At 36.0% G+C, this 23,016-nt stretch overlaps 1 protein-coding gene across 1 annotated transcript in view; it reads right to left on the reverse strand.

Moving 5' to 3' along the window:
- LOC118843733 (CUB and sushi domain-containing protein 1-like) overlaps positions 1-23,016 on the reverse strand; it is a 2,679,416-nt gene that overhangs the window by 604,211 nt on the left and 2,052,189 nt on the right. The window contains 1 exon segment of the mRNA XM_036751485.1: positions 6,633-6,821. Coding sequence (XP_036607380.1) covers positions 6,633-6,821 — 189 coding nt within the window.

The following is a 23,016-nucleotide window of genomic DNA, read 5'->3' on the forward strand; positions in this document are numbered from 1 at the left end:
CCAAACAAGAAGGACCATTAAAGCAGTGGCACAGAAGCAAAAGACAGATGACTTTAAATGTGAAACAATTAACAGGCCATATTGAATAGAATGAAGAATGTATAATATGAAATATGAGTGCAAAGGCAGTTGAGAGCCATACTGGGCAGGGCTTTAAATGCCAGGCTGAGGATTTTGTATTTTATTTTGGATGCACTAGGTAATTGCTATATAAAATCTCAATGTGTCCTATAATTAGTGTTAATTTTCATAATAATTACAAGTGGGGTTTCCCCCCCACCCTTCAAAGAGATCTCACTGTAGGGTGAGTGCATGGAAGGTCGGGCTTGTCTATATTTAAAGGCAGCTTACCTTAAGATAAATATGGTAATTTTATTCACTTCTCAATCATCTTAGCCTCAAACTGTATATACATAAAGAGGTTCTATGAAACTGGTACTAATTTACTAATGTATATCAGATTATTTTTCACACAAGCACAGATAGTAAAGCTGTGTTATCTACTATACTGTAATATTGTGAGGTTCAAATTAATCCATCAAATAAATGCTGACCATGACAGAAACTCCTGCTTAGACTGAGTTCAAGTCCTGCTTAGACTGAGGCCCTCAAGGTATTGGACAGATTGGTAGTACAGCGGACAAAGCATATGCAGCCCAATAAGGGCTAACCGAAGCTCTTATTATCCACATATCCAAGGAATGGATCAGTTGAATCCTTCCATTTTAGCAATGGTAGTCACTATCCCTTCTTCCAGATTATAATTCTCTAAGAAGACAGAGGTTATACTTTCCTCACCAATGCACCAAAATAGCTAAGAACTGTAGAGACCTCAGCAGTTATGAGATGTCACTGATATAACAGAAAGGGTACTGGATCTGTAGTCAGTGGACCTTGGTTAGTATCCATGTTATGCCACTCACTGTCTTTTTAAAATTTCGACCAATCATTTTAGACTCTGTAGGGATGGATTGGATTAAGAGTGGCAAACTCAAAGAGAAACATAACTACAAGCCACATACTGTCTTAGGAAATTATAAATTAACTGTTGGTTCAGGTCTCACAGGAGTGTACATGGCTACATGTGGTCAGAATGAAATGAATTTGACAACTCCAAATTAAATGACATCTAAGGCTTATTCCTTCTGGCTCTAGGTTGCTAATCCTATGATGTATTCCAAATTATATTTGAGCAGATATCTTACTTCTAAGATTCGTGTCAAATGGTTGTTTGTCCTCATGGAATTTCAGAGCCAGAAAATATCACTGAAGATATCTAGTAAAACCTATAGATGTTTTGGCTGAAAATCCCCTCTCCACCATTCAGCCTTTACATTTACCTTAAATAAACGGGCCTTCATGACATTCCCTAGCAGATTATTCTAATTTATGAAAGCTCAGATTTGTTTTTACATACAAATTCTTACTCTTTATATATAACTGTAATCTTTACACATAAATGACCTCATTTTTGTCTTGTAATTATTCTATAAAGTGGGCGCTATGCCATTTTTAGTGAAGAGGAAACACAAGCCCTGAAAGAGTAAACGATTTGCTTAGTGTCACACATCTAATAAGTGTCCGAGGCCAGATTTGAAACCCGGCCTTTCTGATGTCAAATCTATACCTGGTTCCAATATGCTGCCTGTATAAGGAAGTCTTAGTTGGCCATTACTGAATCATTTGTTTGCAGTCAACTTTTTGGAAAATTCTTAGAAGTTAACATTAGCAGGTCAATCAAAAATATGAAAAACCTAATATGTATCTAGGGCTATGATGGCCGTCATATTTAAAGAAACAAAATGTCCTATTTACATATAGGAATCTATCTAAAGAGATAATAGTAATGTACCATACATGAAATGGTAAATAATTCATTCCTAATCATGAGGGTCCTTACTCTTAGGTCAACAAGCATTAATAGATCACAGATTTGGACCTAGAAAGTACTTCTTAGGCCATCTTGTCTAAATCTCTCATTTTATAGTTGGAGAAGCTAATGCCAAGAGATATTAATTTATTTGACTAAGGTCAAAGAAATAGTGGCAGATTCAAAATTTGAACTCAAGACCTCTGACTCAAAATACAAAAGGATTTCCACAGCAATATGGAGAAAGGAAAACAAAGAGGGGGGTGAAGTAGCATATTTAATAATCAACCTTGCCTGATAGGACCACCAAGGCATTACATATGCACACATACAGATTAGGGTGGGCTCATTCCAAATTGGAGCTTTAGGACAGCATTATATCATTTCCTTTTTCAGAACATTATAAAAATATATCAAATAGTGAGATGATGAGATGACTTTCAGATGCTTCCCCAGTTGAGAGAAATAGTGTTGTTTTTTATTTCCTTAGCACCTCCTCTAAATCCCCAGAATAACTTGAACTTTCCTTCTTCACAACTCTTCAGGAAAAGTCTAAGATCAAAATAACTGTGACTCTATGCTTCAGCAGATGTTTTGTCGGCACATTCCCAATGAAAAGGTGAAAAAGGGGAGAGAATTGAATGTCTCAAAGTAGCAATCTTTATAACATATTCATGCCTGGAGAGGTAGACTTGTTATTTCCTCAGCTATTAAAAGGCTCTTTCCATTTTTGGTTGTTTCAGGAGTAAGAAATACTCCACATAAACTTCAAAATAACAAAGAGAACCAGAATTATTCCATAGGTGGCCAATGTTTGGAGAAAACATGTCATGTAAACAAGTTAATTTATTGCAAAGTTTTGAGATTTAGTCCTGGGTGAAAGTACAATGAGGTTAAATTTCACCTAAATAAAGGGAGAGAAGCCCCTAAGTTATTAACTTGTGCAATCTTGTAGTTTTGATGTAGTGATAACTGGAATTGAAGGGAGATTGTACATATATACATATATATATATATATATGTATATACACACACATATATACATATATATATATATATGTATATACACACACATATATACATATATATGCATATATATACATATAAAATTTCCTCTTAATTTTTTTGACCAGAAATGCAATTCATTGGTACAATTAATTCTCCAAAAGGATAATTCTTAATCTTAAAGAATTACCTGAAGCACTGAGAGGTTAAAAAACTTGCGCAGCATCCCACAGCCTGCATTTGTCAAAGGGGAAAAATAAACCTAGGTCTCCCTGACTGAAGTCATTTCTCACAACACAACACATTCCCGCCCCCCCTCCTTGCTATAAATTTATAACTATTTTAAATTTGAACTTAAGTGTGAATGTTGTTTTCCAATGGAATGTAAGCCCTTTAAGTGTAGAGGCTATTTCATTTTTAAATTTGCACCCTCAGGGCCTACCATAGTATCTGGAATATAGCAGGATGTTAATAAATGTTTCTTGATTGATTGGTTGATAAATTGCCAATAGCATTTATCCATCAGCATTGAGATCAAGAAGTCTCTTAACTATCATGTGCTGCTTTCTCTATAATTCCCTATATATTCAAAAGGAAAGTTGAAAATTCAGTTAGTCATTTGGTTATTGTGTCTACCATTATCCATAGCAGGTAGGATTTTAAAGTTATAGATGTTGATATTTTAAAATAACTTCGAGTTTGGCCCAGCATGGAAAAAAATGCCCAAATGAATACCTCAAATAATATTTGTAGAACTGAATTAATGATAATCTATATTCTTCATAGTTTATATGTCTGGGTCTTTTCCAGACACAGTCTCAAGGATTATTTTATTTCATTTTTAATTTCAAGTTTTAGCCCATTAGAGAAACTGAGAAATCAATCCCTCTATGCCCCTTAAAATTAACTCCATATTTCTTCACAGATTGTATGGTATTATGTATATATTTGATTTTTTCATATATTCTTCAACTTCTCTTAGTTTGGGGAGGAAATACAAGATTTTTGTCATCATCTAACTTTTTTCTAGTGATATAATGTGGTTACAAATGATAGGAAAGGATAGTTTCAAACAAATTGGAATTTGTCAGAGCTCAAGAGAAAGATGTTGGGTGATAATATGATAGTACTTTATGAACCATGCATTAGATGTGTGCAGTAAGTTGAGGGCAAGATATCAAGGTTTTGTGTGACAAGAAAAAAGGTGAGTTGTTGACAGAGGGAGGAGAGATAATGGATGAACAAAGTGAGGAAGAAAATAGAAATCCAAATGGAACTTTCATCCGATCAATCAAATTAAAAGCATGGAATGAAAATACATATCATGCAAAGACTCCTCCAACTTTGCTTCTTTAGTTCTGCTTTTGTCAGTGAAGAGTACCAAGCTTGATTAAATTATTGAATGCAAACTTAAAAGAGAATTCATAGCTCATTTGGTGACAGAGTCTTTCAGGGTTTGATATCAATGGATTTTTTTTATTACCGAGATCCCTCTTATTTATATTTTTATAGTTTTGGAAACAAGAAGTTAGATTTCTACCACAAATAGTTTTAGTAAACACTGTCCATGTGTACTATGAAAGTCAATTGCTTGGCTTTTGAAAATTTGAGTCCCTGCAATAATATATGGCAGTATAGATACAAAGCTCCAAGTGATCTTATAGTTCATCTGGTCTAGTCCTCTTTACACACGAGGAGTCTGTGGCCCAGAGACAGAAAGTGATTTGTAGCACCAGTGACTACTTGTTAATTTTTATTATTCAGATAGTGATACTGATTTTTGTTTCTTTTTACACAAAGAGAAATATAGTCTTAGAATCCTACTTGTCTCAAGCATAAGTTTTGCCTATTTATGAAGAGATAGATGACCCCAATGCCAAACAGACCTTATATTAAAGTTTTAGGTGATGCATTTCAAATCTAAGGAATCAAAATATTATTATCATATCACCTTATACAGCAAGATATCAATACAAAGCTATTTTCAAAGCCAAGAACACCTGGATTCAAGATCTACCTCTAACATACACTCACTGGTTGTGAGTCCTTGAGCAAGGACTCAATCTTTTGGTGCTGTAGGCAACTAAGACTTAAATTGCAAGCTGCTTTGGTAGAAGGTATTTCCTCAATCTAGGATTCCTAAGACCCACAAAATCAAAGATTCAATCTAAGGACTGGATATTATATGATGATACCTCATATTACAATTCATTGCTTAGTCCAGAACAATGTACCTATATGACATTTAGCAGATAAACAATTAAGATTTATTTTAAACAAGCTCTCTGTCTCTGTTTTTGACTCAGTTTCTTTTATCCCATTTCTTACTTGAAAAATAATGGCTATCATTTTGCTTACACTTTTATCTAACACAGTGCCTGACACAGTAAGCATATAATACATGCTTATTTTCTTCCTTTCTTCAAACTCTCTTTCTGTCTCTCTTTTTAGGTACTAGTTATTTCCTCCATCATCCCCCAACTAAAACCTTGTTAAGAGGATTTTTGGATCCAAAGGATGAGAGGGAAAAGATGTTCAGTGGAATATTTTTTGAGGACAGATAATGTCTGTTCATAATTCTCCAACTATTTTCTATTTTTGTCAAGCCCTCAGATGTCCAGTTACATAATACCCAACTTTTAAATGTGAATACCATGCTTAATTTACTATAACTGATATAACCATGCATTAAAAAGTATATACAGATAAAGAATAATACAGAAAAAAATCCACATAACATTTAATTTGTCTTTATTAACTTAAAAGGGTATGCCAGGAAGGAAGAGAAATTCTGGGGGGCTATGAAAAAAATAGGTAAAGAAATCCCTTACTCTACAAGAGGGACTGGGAAGTAGATGGATGCTGGGAACAGATCTGTGCAAGCTAAGCAAATTCATGCTTAGGAGTAGGGAGGACAGGGCCATGAAACATGTCAGAAAGTTTGTGTGCTACGTGATCTAGGTTTCAGAAAGAATAATATGGATGGAACTGACTGGGAACTTTCAATGTGAATCACTGTCAACTAAATGTTATAAAGTGAGGCTTGCCCAAATATTTTTTTATGTTGAATATTAATAGAGCTAAAGGATCTTAGCAATCATTTGGCCTAATTCTCTCATTTGTCAGATGATGAAACCGACACTCAAAGAAAGGAAATCACTTGCCCAGTGTCACACAGTTAAGGGATTCAGGAATAGAAGCCAAGTCTTCCAACTCAAAATTCAGTGTGCCTTGCATTTTTTCCTAGTGTTCTTATGCCTACTGGAGAAAATTGTGCCATAGGGAATCTCAGTTTTAAAAGTATAATTTATTTCACCATGTGAATAGCTAGTAAAGGAAAAACATAAGGCAGGTTACTATGTAAAGAAAAGCTTTTTGTTTAGATGCTAAATAGATGAATGTTTCCAGATGTGTCATGGCAGGGTATATAGAGAACTGGATATGAAGCCATGACCAGCTGGATTTAAGTTCTGCCTCTGAAACATTCTGGCTATATGACTACGGACAAGCCATGTAACTTGTTAGTGGTCTGCCTACCTCTCTGACTGTAAAATAAGGTGCTAACCTGCATTGGTAGAGGGAGTTTCCTCAAATGAGAGTTTCTTATACAAGTTAAATCACAGCTCCACTCCTATCTTAGTCCCTTTCTCTATTCTTTCATAAACTTTTATTGGTTAAATTATTTTCTCTCTCTGTACCTTCAATTGTTTTTGTTTTGTTTTTGTTCTTTTTTTGTTTTTGGTCAGGTTTTACCTACCATCACAGCTTGGCAGTGCATGATTCCATTGATGGTTCCTTTCACATACAAGTGGCTCCTCATCACTTAATGTATATCCTGGGTCACAACTGAAAGTCACTGTAGACCTGATGCCAAAATTATTACCATGGCGATGACCATTCACAGGGATCCCTGGATCAAGGCAGGAATCTGACTCTAGTGTTACACCTAAAACAAACAAACAAACAAAAATGAATAAAAGACACACTGTGGAAGGACTAACTTTCCAATAGGAAGAATAAAATGCTCTGACCCACAGAAAATATATCTAAGGACTCTCAAAACTCTAGAAAAACGATTAAAAGTTATCTGTTCAAATAACATCTTTTGCCAAATAACTCAACATTCTTATTGGATTTACCTCATTAACCCTTGTAATATCCCAGTAAGGTGCATCACTATGAAACATATGACAGATTATTAAAGAGACAGTTGAAGTCTTTTCATAAAATTACTTAAAACTTAGACAGTAAAGCAGAAAGGTAATGCTATTCATTTTGGACTGTTTCAGGTATGTCAAAACAATGAGGCAATGAGTTTAGTGATGTTTTGAGAACATGGTATTGCTGAAATGAACTTGTCTCCTCTTTATAGACATGCTAATTATCTTTATTTTTTTAATTCATAGATTTCTATGAAGAATCATAGGATCATAGATTTAAAGTAGGAATGGACTTTAGAAGTCATTACAGCTAATCCCTTCAAATTCAGAAAGTGTATTTTCCCCTACACTATCTTTCTTATGTGACATTTGCTAGTAACATTTAGTTAACTAAATGCTGATGCCCCATGTTTCACTTAATGTATCAGTAAGGCAAGATTCATAATATTGATGGTGACCATGAATATCCCTGTATAGGTGGCAATCACAAAAGTATAAGAGACTCTCTGTGTAGAAGGCAGAAGAAGTAAAACATTTATTCAGACACCAGAGGATCAAATCCCAGAAGCGATAACCCCAATTCGACACAGCAGTAATTGTATCCCAAAACCAGTAAGCCTACCTTAATGTAATAGCAAGGAGAAAAAAACATGGTATCACAACAAGGAACCAATCCATCTTGTAACCTTCCCTTCTGCTAAGGCCTTCTGATAAACACTCATTCACGAATACTAACTGTCAGCTTGCCTGTGTCCCCTCCTCCCATAGTTCTGAAAGCCTTTGCAGTTCACAGAGCCCTTCCAGTTCTCTCTCTGTCTCTCCATCTCTTCCAGTTCTCCATCTCTCACAGCTCTCTCTCTGCTTTGCATCTTCTTCTTCTTTTCTTCCTCCTAGCTCTCTAGTCTCTGCCTTCTTTTTCTTCTCCTACTCACAGCTCTCTAGTCTCTGCAGCTATCTCTACTCCAATCTCCCCAGCTCTCTAGTCTCTTTTTTTTTTGAGGGGGAAAAGCAGGGCAATTGGGTGACTTGCCCAATGTCACAAGCTAGTAAGTGTGTCAAGTGTCTGAGGCTAGATTTGAACTTAGGTCCTGTGCGCTATTCACTGCGCCACCCAGCTGCCCCTAGATCTCTAATCTCTGCAGCTCTCTCCACTCCACTCTCTACAGCTCTCTAGTCTCCACTCTCTTCAGCTCTCTACCCTCTCCCTCTGAGGCTCTCTAGTCTGACCTTAATGGATACCCACAGGGTAGGCCTGGGGTTTAGCACCTACTTAGCAAACGGGTGGAGGCCTGGGGCTTAGCACGGAATAGCAAAAGAGTATGGGCCTGAAGTTTAGCAACTACTTAGCAAATGGGCCTTCCTATAAACAAGCTTCTCCTTATCAAGCTTCCCTTAACTAGCTCCACCTGAGGCCTATTAAATGGGGGAGGGGGAGATCTTTGATCACATCAGCATCACAATCTATCAACATTAATTAAGCACCTTCTATATGCCTAGGCAGTGTGCTAAATGATAGGTGAACTATTTTTTTTTAAACAATGTTACCTTCAACTTTCTAAAACCAGCATTCAAAAAATGTATACATTTGAAATTTTCCATTTGTCTTTTCAACTCTGAACTAGTGACTACATTATTCATGTTAGTGAATATGAAATTACAAAGTTTTTTTAATCCAAGTTTTTATTCTATTTCCATTATGAAGCTTTTTTATCTTGTTCTTTCTCTTTCTCTTTATTGGAAAGTATCTCAGAAAGAAGACAGGTGAAAGAAGAAAGGAATTTGAAAAAAATTGAGATATTTATAAATTAAATAAATAATATTTATAATTCATTCATGAAGCAACAGGAGAAATAAAGACAATATAAAATGGTTCTTTCCTTCAAGGTGCTTACATTCTATTGTTAATTTTTATTAGGCATACAAAATGCTCCTCCTACGGTTTGGATATAGTCATGTTACAGTATGGCCAAAGCATCTAAAATAGGCCAACGTGAGCGATGTCATATACAAATGCATTGCTATAAGAGATGGAGTTATCAAGTACAGAGAATAGCTGGTACTACATTCTGACCAAAATATAAAAAGAAGTGAGGTAGGATGAAAGGAAGTTAGAAAAAGATAAATGGGAGCCACACTGGGCATGACTTTAATTAGACTGTGGGAGCCACTGAAATTTTTGAACAGGAGATATATGTATATATATATATATATATATATATATATATATATATACATATATATATATGTGTGTGTGTGTGTGTGTGTGTGTCTATGTGTTATATATACACATATAAGAGTTGTAGCTAAGCTAGCATTTGTATGGCATTTGAAACTTTGCAAAGCACTTTACACATATTACTTCATTAGATCCTCACAACCCTATGGGGTAGATGGTATTACTATTCATATTTTACAGATGAGGAAACTGAGGCTGAAAGAGATTAAATGATTTGCCTCAGGTCATATAGTTCCAACTCAGATCTTGTTTCCAAGAGTAATTAGTGCTTTAGCCATTCTGTCTCCTAGCAAGGGAGACAGCTTTGTGAAGGATGGATGGGAGAGGGAAGAAACAATACCGTGGTGAAAAGAATTTAAGAAAGCTATTGATAACTGGTTGTCAAATTAGTCTGTTTATAATTCACACAGACTACTAGAATTTTTACAAGATACTAGGAGCACTGACATCCAGTGCAAAACAGTCAAATATTATAAAATATGTGTCTGAGATACTACATTTTCACTCTAATGCATGGCTTCTTAACATAGAATGCATGGCCTCACAAAAGGTATATAGAATTCATGGGGTGAACTTAGGAATCTATCACCACCAAGTGATAGACTGCACAAGCTTGAATAGTGAAAATAATTGTATCTTTATTTTCACAACTAGCTTAGCATGTCCTTCATTTATAAAATTAAAAAAAAATTAAGAAGGGGTCTTTGGGCTTCACCGGAGTTCAAATGGGTCCATGACACAAAAATAAGTTAAGAACGTACACTGTGAGGTATGAGAGCCTAGATATAACCATCTCAGGAAGTGAGAATTCCTAAAATATGATATCAGCCTTGAACATGCTTTTCAATTCCATAGTTCTCCCTTCATCTCTTTATGGGCCCAGGCAGTAGACTTAAAGAAGATAAAGGAATAAGTAGTATTTGTGTGTGTGTGTGTGTGTGTGTGTGTGTGTGTGTGATAACAATGAAGGTTTAAGTGAGGATTGAAGGTACCTTTCCCTCCTCTCTCAACAAACACATGCAGAAAGGGAAAAAAAGATACAGTGAATTAAACTGAAATCATAAATATACTTCAGATTAATAATTAATCAAGTATATATTAAGTACTCATTAGGTGCCAGGCACAAAGATAGGTACTGGGAATACAAATACAAATAATAAAACAACTTAATAAATTTGCATTTTATCAGTTTGCCCCCACAGTGTTTTAACAGCTACTTAGTAGAAATAATAGATATTCAGTGCTCTTTTTTATAAGACAAAAATGGATGAATGTAGGAAAGAAGCATTTAGCCCTCTTACTATAAGGCAAATACTTTGCTAAAAAAAAAGTACAGAACCCTAAATCCTGGTATATGTTACAAATGAGTGTCTGAAAATCATGGCTTGGATCATAAAATGATCATGTTCTAGTTCATATCCTGTGAGCAAAGCATATCACTACACGAGATGCAAGTAAGGCTTTTTTTCTAGTTGGCTGGCTCTACAATACTCATCAAGAATCAGATATTTCAAGAACAATCAGGCAGTTTATTTGCATGTATGTATGTATATGTTTGTATATATCATGCCCCTGGAGTCCTAGCTTCAGTTCTTAGTATTGGTCATCAATTTGAAGCAAGGGAATCCAAGCTTAGAGAGTCATTTCCCTGTTTTCTCTCTTTCAGATATTTGCATATGTCACTTCATGCCCTCTATACCTATCTCTTACTTCCTTTTTCCCTTTTTCCTTACAGTCTAATATTTCATGCATAAACTGGGGAAAGTAGAAGAAAAAAAATGGCATCTATCATGTTGGATAGATTCCTGATATAAAACTCATTAGAGGATATAGGTAAATGTGTCCTAAGATGAGTGGACTTAGGTTGTTATCTGAATTACTAAAAAAAAAAGATCTAAACTAATGTGTTCACAATTCTATTTCATATTGGGTAAGTTAGTAGCTATATGTTATAGATACCTTTCTTGGTTGTCTTTTGTTTTGGTAATAATAAAGTCATTATTGGTAAATATCTGAACCTTTCTAAATAAATGAAAATATGACATTCATACCCATCTCTTTTAAAATACAGCATGAATAAAAGCAGATTTTAAAGCTGTGGATGACTCACAAATTAAAAATAAACAAACTGCTATGTTTAGAGTGCAGTGGGTTTCAATGGCTGTTATACAAGGAGATTGTGTCTTATGCTTTATAAAATATAGAGCAATAAGATGGTAACTTAGAATGGGATACTACATATTTTTCTTTCTTTTTTTCTAATGTTAATGAGGACTCCTTGTTACTGACAGCCTCACCAGAGCTTCAAACAGGACTTGATATTCAAAACTGTTGCAAAGAGAATTTAGAAAATCCCTCCCAAACTCACATAATTTATTATCTGACTTTTCTTAAGGGTGTTACTGCTGAATTAATTAATTGCTAAGAGCAATGTGATTGTCCCTTTTGCAATGCTACAAACCTAAATACAAAGGAAATTTAAATATGTCTTGTGAGGGAGAGATGGAAAGTATTAATTACTGAGCAAAGAACAGATTGTCTGTAATCTCTGTTCAGTCTATAGATGGGACAAGAGTGAATGATAGATAAATACTGTGCCTTAAGAATAGTAAGTTTGATGATTTAGGTCAGGGCTGTCCAACCTTGGGTTTTTACTGAAAAAATAGACAATATATTTTAATTTGCCATTTTAGTGAGAGCTCTGCACTAGCTGGGCTTCCTTTACTAAAGCATTTATGTAAATTTCTATGCTTGTAGGTAGGCCTCACAAATTGCACTCGGGGCCGCAGGAGGCCCGAATTTTGGACATCCCTGATTTAGGCTAATGTTTTGGATGGTTGTGGTTAGGGTTGAATAAAGGTTCAACGGACGTGAAAATCAATATTGCTACATCTTCCTTTTTGTGTCTGTTGTTCCCCCCATACCTATTTACTTTTTGTATTCATTCACCTTCCTGGGGACCTACTGTTCTCCTGCTGGTTTGGATTTTCCAATGCCTTTTACTTAGGAAAGTTCTATACTCAAATTTTCCCCTGATTCCCTTCTGCATCAGAATTTACCTTAATCTCAGTCAGAAAGCACTTTAGGCAGTATCTAGTTCAACCAATGCCTGGAAAACGATGACTTTTTTTATAGTCTAGAAGTTATCTAACCAATGACTGAAAACTTCCAGTGAAGAAAACTTCCATTTCTAAAGGTGGCCTATTTGAATTTTGCATGGCTTTAATTAACATAAAGGTTTTTTTTTCCAATATCAAACTTGAATTTACTTCTTTGCAACATTTACTCATGGTTCCTAACTCTGAACTTAATAGGCAAGGAACAATCACTACTCCAGAGAAATCCCTTTCCAATATTTGAAAGCATCTATCATGTTCTCTCTACATCTTCTCTTCTCTAAGCTAAACATCCTTAATTCCTTCAATTGATTCTCATATGACATGATCCCAAGGATCTTCATCATTTTGAGATTTCCCTCTTCTATACTCTCCAGCCTACCAATATCTAACCTAAAAGGTGGCATCCAGAACTAAACATAATGTTATCTAACCAGGAGATTACCAAGTTCTTATTCCTGAAATCTATGCCTTTCTTGATATATCCTAAGATCAAATTAATTTTCTTGGCTGCCGTGTCACACTGTTGAATCATACTGAGCTTGCAGTCAAACAAATACCTTTCAGATGAATTGCTATTTAATTATATATATGTATATATACACATATATAATAAAACCATGTTTTAAATTTTAAATGGATTTTTAACTCAAGAATAAGATTTTGCATTCCTCCCTATTAAATTTCATCTTAATAGATTCAATATTATAGCTTGCTAAAAATAATTTTAGATCTTGACTCTGTAATTCAATGTCTTTGCTACTCCTCTGGGCCTTTTTTTATCCTCTGTAGATTTGATAAGCACACCTTAACAATTTTATCCAAGTTGTTGATAAAAAACGGTAAGTAGGGCAAGGTCATTCTACTATAATCCTTTCTACATTTATATTGCCTCTAAATGGCTAATCATTTGGTCCAACCATTCAACCAGTTTTCAATCTACCTTTAATTTTATAGCCTATATTATTTTTTTCCATTTTGTCTGTAAGAATAACACGAGAGACTTTGTCAAATTAAGAGCTAGGCAAGCTTCAACAATCACCTGATATATCAATACAGAAACTCTGTCAGAAAGGAAATTAGGTTAGTCTAGCATGACCTATTCTTGATGAAGTCATACTGGTTTTTTGTTATCCTTGCTTCCCTTTCTAGATATTAACCATACCTTTAAAAATGACAACAACAACGAACAATGACAACATTGATAATGACGTTATTAGAATTTTCCTAGAACTGAAGTGCATTAGCCTATATTTTATATACAAAACACTCTTTCCTTTCCTGAAAACGTGGGGCCTCAACCCTTCTCTTATTCTGCAGTATTTCATGATCTTTGATGCCAGCCCTCTCATCTGCTGGTTCTTTTGGTACCAATAATGTATTTCATTATCTGGACCTAGGGTCCTGAATTCATTGAGGGTAGCTCCTGAGATGCCATGAATTTCTCAGTTTTCTTTGGAATACAGGATGTTTGATGGATTAATATGATATGTTAACTCAAATTAATGGGAGACATTTACCTGCATTATCATTCAAACATTCACTCAACAAATATTTATTAAGGATCTTTGTACAATGTTAGGCACCAAGTATTCAAAAATAAAAAAAATAACACACACCCTGTTCTGGAGAGGCTAATAATCTTTTACTGGAGAAATAATTAATGGTGTTTGTACATATTGTAATAGTGGTGTCAGTGCTTTAAATCACAGTTGTCTATTTCAGACTTTGGTAAAAAAAACAACGACAAAAAATTGTTTTTTTCAGATATGTGTGAGACTGGGCATCATGGGATATTATAATGTCTATCCCTCATTCCTGGAATGTCCTTCTTATTCTCTCATACTCCCAAGGTGAAATCCTTTCTATTGTTCAAGGAATATTTTCTGTGTCACACTTAATGTTTATCACCAGGTACCACATTTCCCAGGGCAGGGAATTATGGCTATTTTGTTTTACGGAGGCTCTGGAACAACAAGACCCTCAAATAACATAGATATTATTGAACTTTGCTCTGCAACGCAATAACCCAATGATGACACAAGGGGAGTGATATCCTATTTCCCAAAACACATGGACACTAGAAATAGACTGATTCTTCCATCCTCAACCAGTCTTTCTAGGCAATATACCTGACATCTGCCAGCCTCAGTTTCCTCAGCTGTGGGGATAATAATAGCACCTATCTCAGAGGATTATTATGAGATACAAATGAGATTGTGTCATAAGTTGTTTTGCAAATGTAAAAGTACTATATAAACCAAGCTATTATTAGAGTTGCTAGTTAGCAGAACTGGATCTCGCGTCAGCAAGACCTGAGTTTAAATCTGGCCTCAGAAATTTAATAGCTTTGTAACTCTAGGCAATTCACTTAACCTCTGTCTGGCTCATCTGGAAGAATGACATAATAATGGTACCTATTTCCTGGGCTTGTTTTGGGAATAAATTGAGATAATATCTCTAAAGTGCTTTATGGACCTTAAAGCACTATAAAGATGCTACATATCAAATCTCTCTGTTTACTCTCTGTTTACTATCATGTATATGCTGCTCTTACCAATGAGATTCCAATTACATTCCCACTATTTGGAGGCACTGATTGTACATAAATAGAGTAAGAGAAGGGCTAAGGGTGTCCTCCTTTCCATTCACCTGTTTTCTACTAGAAGAACATAGAAGTGAATCTCTTGTTAGCATCCTCTTCTATCTGTGCCTTATTTCCTCCAGTATAGTGACAATATAAGCTATCTCCAAAACTGCTCTATCTCTACATCCTTCATACATATACCTATATCCACCACCCAATCAAAATCCTGGTAGCCATTGTTTGTAGAATCCCCATCATTTCCTTTGTTTCCTCAATGTATTTGGTATCTGGTTCATATTTTTTATTTCCTCCACAACTCTTGTCACATACTTAGGGACTTCAATGTCAGATTGATTCTCCCACAAAAACCTCAACTGCTCAGTTCTTCAACCTAATCACTTACCATGAGCTACATACTTCCACTCAGTCTTAGCCACATATAAACATGGTCATTCCTTTGATCTTGCCATCAGTCCCAAATGTAACACCTTTAAGTTCAAGAATTCTGAAATATTCTTATCTATTGACTTTTCACCTCTCATTCTGACTTCCCTTATAAAACCCTACTATTTATCCAAATTGTGACTTCCAAACCCTTGATCCCTCAATTCTCTTCAAAGACATCTCCCTTGCACTATCCCCTCTTTTTTTTCTCCTGATTTTGAACCTTTTGTGGACCAATTAAATTTTATACTGCCATCATCTCTTGAATCCCTAGCCTCCTTATCATATCACTGCTTACTCCCATCCAAGCCTCAGCCCTGGATCACTCCAATCATTTGCTGTCTTCACATGTGCTACTGAGTGAAGATGGAGAAAATCCTGCAACTGTTCTGATTGGGTCATCTGCAAATTTATGTTACACAACCTCAACTGGGACTTCGCTACTGCTAGACAATCCTACTACACCTTCCTTATTAACTCACCACAGTGGTTCTTTCTTTTTTTTAATTTAAATGCATCAATTTATTTTTAATTTATGGAATAAAACAAATATTTCCATAACATAGTACAATAAAAAAGGCAATTGCACATGAAACCACAAATTCACTATGTACAACTTCCTGTTCCTTTTAAATAGACAACAAAGTTAGCATGTAAATTTCCTTCACTCCTTTTTTCCATCCTCACCCTCCATTAGACACTAATATATATACATATATACATTATATATATACATATATATACATACATACATATGTGTGTGTATGTGTGTGTGTGTATATATATATATATATATATATATATATATATATATATATATATATATATGCTTATTCTATACATCTGCTTATCATTTCTTACTCTGGATGCAGATAGAACCTTTCTTTGTATGTCCTTTATAGATAATTTAGGTATTTATATAGTCAAAATGATTCATCTGCTGCTGTAAATGTATACAATGTTCTCTTAGTTCTGCTCATTTCACTCATTATTTCATGCAAGTCTTTCCATGTTTTTCTAAGATCACTGAGCTCATCATTCCTTGTAGCACAATAGTATTCCCATCAAAATCATATATTACAATTTGTCCATCCATTTTACAATTGATGGGCATCCCTGTAATTTCCAGTGTGGCTCTTTCAAAACTTGATATCCCTCCTCAGACTTCTAGCGGCTACCCCTCCTTCCACTCTCTCAGTTGAGAACTTTGCCTCATATTTCACAAAAAATACTGAGGCCATTCACCATAAGCTTACTCTTCCCCTTTCTTTCTCATCTCTTATTATTCAGATGTTCTCTGCTACTGTCTCCTTTTTCACCCCATCTCATATGATGAAGTGACATTACTCATTATGAAGGCCAACTCCTTTACTTGTTCCAGTAAACCCATTCCATTTCATCTCCTCCAACAGATTGCCTCCTCTATGAGCTTGCACTTATTTTCACTCTCTCCCTGTCTGCTGGCTTTATTACCTACAAGTATGCCCACGTCTCTCCCATCCTGAAAAAATCCTCACTTGGTCCTTCCATCTCTACCATCATACTATATCTCTTCTGCCCTTTGTAACTAAACTCCTCAACAAAGCTCATCAGTAATAGGTACCTCCTCTTTCTCTCTTCTCACAGGGATGGGGAGTCTGTGGCCTTAAGACCACATGTGGCCTTCTAGGTCCTTGCGTGCAGCCTTTTGACTGAATCCAAGTTTTACAGAACAAATCCTTTTATTAAGGGGGTTTGTTCTGTGAAGTTTGGAACTCAAGGACCTAGTGTGGCCTGGAGGCTGCAGGTTCCCCATCCCTGCTTTAGTATTAACCCATTACATTCTGGCTTCCAATCTTAACACGCCACAGAAACTGCTGTCCAAAGTTACTACACTCTCTCAGGCTTGCAACCTAGGGGTCATTCTGGACTCTTTGCTATCTCTCATTAACCCCCAACCTCCCATATCCAATCTATTGCCAAGACCTGTCAATTTCACCTTTGCAAAATCTCTAGGATATGCATTCTTTTCTCCTCGGACACTTCCACTACTCTAGCGTAGGCCCTTGTTATCTCATATTTGTACTATTGCCATAATCTGCTAGTGGGTCTACCTGCCTCAAGTCTCTTTGCACTGTAATTCATACTCCATTCAGCCACCAAAGTAATTTTCCAAAGGTGTGGATGTGATCATATCATGCTAGCCCCTCCCCCATAAACTCCAGTGGCTTCCTATTGTCTCCAGAATCAAATACAAAATATTCTGTTTGGCATTCAAAGCCCTTCATTATCTAGTACCTTTCTACCTTTCCAATCTTCTTAAACCTTATTCCACATCAAGTTCTCTTTGATACAGTAACACTGGCTTCCTAGATGTTTCACAAAGAAGACACTCCAACCTTTGGCTCTAGATATCTTTTTCTGGGTGACCCCATGCCTGGAAATCTCTCCCTCCTCAGATTGGTCTACTGGCTTCCTGGGTTTCCTTTAAGTCCCAACTAAAATGCCATCTTTTACTGAAAGCTGTCCCCATCTCTCTTAATTCTAGTAGTTTCCCTGTTAAAGAAGTCCTCTTCATCCTATATATAGCTTACTTTGTGTACATTTGTTTGCATAATGTTTCTATTGGATTGTAAGCTTCTTGAGGGCAGGGACTGGTTTTTTGTTTGTTTGTTTTGGGTTTTTTGCCTCTTTTTGTATCCTGGGCACTTAGCATAGTGCCTGGTACATAGTAGGCTAACCTAACAAAAGTACTCATGACAGTAAAGAAAATATTCTTTACTTTATCTCTATCTAATATCTCTATGTCCACTAGGGGCAGTGTATTGGGGGTTGTGAAAAGTCATGAAAAAAATTATTTGAAATAAGCATACTTCTATCTACAATTAAGGCTTGATAGCATGGAAAGAGCCCTTGCTTTGAAGTCAGGGAGCTCTGGTTCAAAGCCCTCCTCTGGCATATACTATCTGTGAGATTTAAAGCAAGTTATTTCATCTCTGTAGGCCTCAGTTGCTCATCTATAAAATGAAATAGGCCTCTGAGGTCCCTTAGAGTTTGCACCCACCGACCCCCCTTTTTTTTCCTTTGGCATAAAGTAAAACTAAATCTATTAAAATGAACTTAACAATAACAACAAAAAAGATTTACAGCTTACAAGTTTGTGAATGTTTTGTTAACATAAAAAAATGACAAACCACAACCTAAACAGAAACAAAATTTCTCTATTCATTCCACTTTAAAATCAGTTTAAGCAACAAAAAACTTTGATATATGTGCTGTGGATTTTTGGGGGGGGGAAATTTTTAATAGTTTCAATATTATTTTGTTTTTGAAAACTTCAACATCATTTTAAAATATTATCCATGTAGCTCTTGTGATATCATTTAAACTGCTGGAGACATGGCTATATATCTACAACTTCTAAGTATCTTTAATTTCTATTCAGGGCAGGATGCCCATAATTGGAGGATCTGGGGCAGAAGACTGCTTGAATGATTGACCCAATGGATCCAGTCAAGCAAACAAAAGCAATTTAAGCTCATCATGCAAGCTAAAGTATATGTACTCTATTTCAGATTTAGACACATCAGTCTAATGCAGTGAGGTATGCCCAATTTAATACTAATTGGGGGGCAGATTTAGATTTCCCCAGATACTTCTCCCTTCTCTATCTATTTATCTGCTTTTATGAAAACAGTTTCTAGGGCAGAAAACCACTCAAAGCGCTTACCAGGTCAGTTATTCTAGCATAAAAGAGATGAAGAAAAATTTAAAAGCAGTCATTGGCCAGTAACAGTGCCAATTCATGTTGACTTAAGGGTTTGCTTAGATAGTGGATAGATTATTTTCTCTCTATTTTGCCTACCTGATCAGCCATTGGGCTTCTCATTAGGACCTCTAGCCCCAAGTAGACAAAATAACATCAATAGAAATCATTGTGCTACTTGTTAGGAACTCTAGTATAACAAGAAGTAATATTAAGTTTTTGGCTCTTTCATACATTTCAGTGTACTATTGTTAACTACAAATAAAAACCCATATATTCACAAATTCACCTCTTCCTCTTTCCCATTCTTGCCTCCCACTTTGTCAGGGGAAAAGCAAACAAGCAAACAAACAAACTTCCTAATACTTTGAATCGGTCAAATGTTGAATAGACTGCCGTGAGAGTTGATGACGTCCCCCTCTTTGGAGATCTTCAAGTAGAAACTAGAAAACAACCCATTGGGGATGTTATAGTGTGGAATCTCTTCATATATTGTTTAAATTAGATGACTACTGAGGTCCTTTTCAACTCTCAAAATCTGTGATTATGAAAATAAAGTTTCCCCTTAGAGGGAGATTGCTGATAGCTCTTTTGAGCCTGACAAATTTCTTCAGTCTTTCTTTTCTATGTCCATTTCCCATTACCTTTCCCTTCCTTCTTTTCTTCTTACATTCATTCATTTGCTTCAGCTTATTTGGAGACTACTACATGCAATAAGGGGAGAAAAGAATATAAAACAGACAAGAAGGTGAGATGTGCACAATGTACTTAGGAAGTGCTTATTAAATACTTGTTGACTGAAATGATGGTGAGAAAAATTCAGGATAAAATTCAATATCAGAGGACTATTGGTGTCCTTTAGTCATTCTGTCATGTCTGAATCTTGGGGTTTGGGATTTTCTTGGCAAAGACACTGCAGTGGTTTGCAATTCCTTCCACAATTCATTTTACAGATGAGGAACTAAGGCGAATAGTGACCTGCCTAAGGTCACATAGCTAATAAATATCTGAGGCCAGATTTGAATTTAGTAAGATGAGTCTTCCTAACTTCAGCACTCTAGACACTGGACTAGTTTTTTACAAATGAAAAAACTAAGCTCAAAAGAGACTAAATGACTTTTTCTGGGTAGTGCTGATACTAACTATTAGAGCCAGGGCTCAGACACAGTTTCTCTGACTCCAAATCCAGTGAGTGGTATAGTTTGGCTAGGTAGGGATTTTTATGGAGTACAGAATACAAGACTGGTGTAGGATCAGATAGTTTGAAATGCTGAAATAAGAATCAGATTTTGGAGGGCCTTGAATGCTTGGCTAAGGAGTTTGGAAGATTACTCTTTTGGGAAGCTCCTAAGTATAATTGCATAAACACATTTAGTAAAACAGTGATGAAGAAGTATTCTTAAATAATTCTTAAACTCTTAAATGTTCTTAAAAATGTAAAATGTATTGCATACTGGAATTAAATTTAGCTTGTTTCTGAGAAAAGGGAACACCTATCATACTCTGCCTCCTCCCAAATGACAAACAACCAAATAGTTCTCATAGTGCCTTAAAGATATATAACATAAATTTCTTAGCTCATTTATCCATATACACACACACATATACCCCATGTATACATATATATATGTGTATATATATATACACACATATATATATATACATATGCACCTTTGTGTGAACATATATATAATATTCCTGTTATATATGTGAATATGTATTAACTGCTTTTTATGTGTATTTACACACACACATAGTCTTCCTCATTAAATTACAAGCTCTTTGAGAGTGAAGATTGTACCATTCTTTTTCTTTCTATCCCCAATGCCTAACACAGTGCAAGACACATAATAAGTGTTTAATAAATGCTTGCTAATGACAGATTAGCATTAGTTAGGCTTTTTCTAACACTCTTTATATGACTATTCTGGTAGAATTTCAAATTACCTAAATACCATGAATAGATTTCATGGGATCACTTGTACTTATTATCTGTTTCATGGGTTGTCATGGCCAAAAAATTAATCAATTAAAAGTCATACTTTATGACCCTCTGTTTTCATTAGGCTGGTCCACAAATAGAGGACACAGTCTGTTGACATTTTGGGATGTTTTGAAGTTCTCCTTTAGCTCTTTAAATAGTTGAATTTGAGAAAAGACCTCAATGTCCAGTACCTTATCCTGCCAGGTGATCTTCAGAATCTTCCTAATCCAAATGGAAGCGATTCAGTTTCCTGGCACGGCGCTGATATACCATCCAAGTTTCACAGGCATAAAACAATGAGGTCAGCAAAATGGCTCTGCAGACCTTCAGTTTAGTAGTTAGTCTAATATCTCTTCTCTCCCACACTTACCTTCAGAACCTCGCAACCACCAAGCTAGCTCTATCAATGTGTATGTCAATCTCATCATCAATGTGTACATTCCTAGAAAGTAATACTGCCAAGGTAAGTGAACTTATCCACAGCATTCAAAACTTCTCTATTTGCTGTAACCAATGGTTTAATGTATGCTGTGGTGCTGGCTGATGGAGCACCTGTGTTTTCTTGGTGTTAATTTTTAGGCCAAAATCAGCACAAGCAGAAGAAGATCAATCCATATTTTTTGCATCTCAGCTTCAGAGGCTGCTTTGAGTGCACAATCATCTGTGAACAAAAAATCATGCTCCAATGTTCCCTCCACTTTGGTCTTGGCTTGGAGCCCTTTCGAGTTGAGGGATTTACCATCAGTGTGCTAGCTGACTTTGATGCTGTGTTCATCCTCATTGAAGGAGTCTGACAACATGTCTGAAAGCACTGAGCTAAAAAGCATGGAAGCAAGCACACAGCCATGTTTCACTCCATTGGTGACTGGGAAGGAACAGGAGGATTGTGCATTATCCAGAACCTGGGCAAGCCTGCTGTCATGAAACTGATATACAATACTGATGACCTTCCCCGGGCAACCAATTTTTGACATAATTTTCCATAAGCCTTCACAACTAACGGCATCAAAGGCCTTGGTCAGATTTACAGATATTGTATACAGACCCCTGTTCTGCTCCTGACATTTCTCCTGGAGTTGTCAGGCAGCAAATGCCATATTGACTGTTTCTTGGCCCTTTCTGAAGCCACACTTGCTCTCAGGTAGATGACCATCTTTCAGGTGAAGGATCAGCCTATTAAGGAGCACTCTGGCAAGAATCTTGCCAGCAACGACTAAGAGATAGAGACCCCGCCCCCGTCACTGTCACAGGACAATCTATTTCCTTTACTTTTATAGAGATGAACAATGGAAGCATCCTTGAACTCCTGGGGGATAACCTCCTCTTGCCATATAACCCAGAAAATTTCAGGCAGCTTTTGTATGAGCAATAGACACCCCACCTTGTTAAGTCTCAGCTGGAATAGAATCAACACTCAATGCTTCATCACACAAAAGGAGCCTAGTGGTATTCAAAACCTCTTTTTCAGTTGGAAGTTCAGTTAGGGAGGGATTGACTTCAACCTAAGATAAATGATTGATGGCTTCAGGATTGACTGATGACAGTCTGTTGAGAATACTGTGGAAATATTCAGCCAATGTTTACAGGATTGTGTCCTTATGAATAATCAATGTGACTCCATCAACACTGAGTAGCTGAGATGCACCATAGGTCTGTGGCCCATAGATAGCCTTCAGGGTATCATAAAAGCACTTTGGATTGTTACTATCAGCATAAAACTTCCATCTGCCTTCTTACTGAGCCAAGAATCCTGCATCTCTATAAGCTTTCTTTGTACTTTACTTTTGTTGGAATTAAATGCTGACTCCTTAGAGATGGATGAACTATCCTGCTGGTAAACCCTGTGGAGTTCTTGTTTTTCATTTAGCA

Source organism: Trichosurus vulpecula, chromosome 3, assembly GCF_011100635.1.
Source record: "Trichosurus vulpecula isolate mTriVul1 chromosome 3, mTriVul1.pri, whole genome shotgun sequence".
Classification (NCBI taxonomy): domain Eukaryota; kingdom Metazoa; phylum Chordata; class Mammalia; order Diprotodontia; family Phalangeridae; genus Trichosurus; species Trichosurus vulpecula.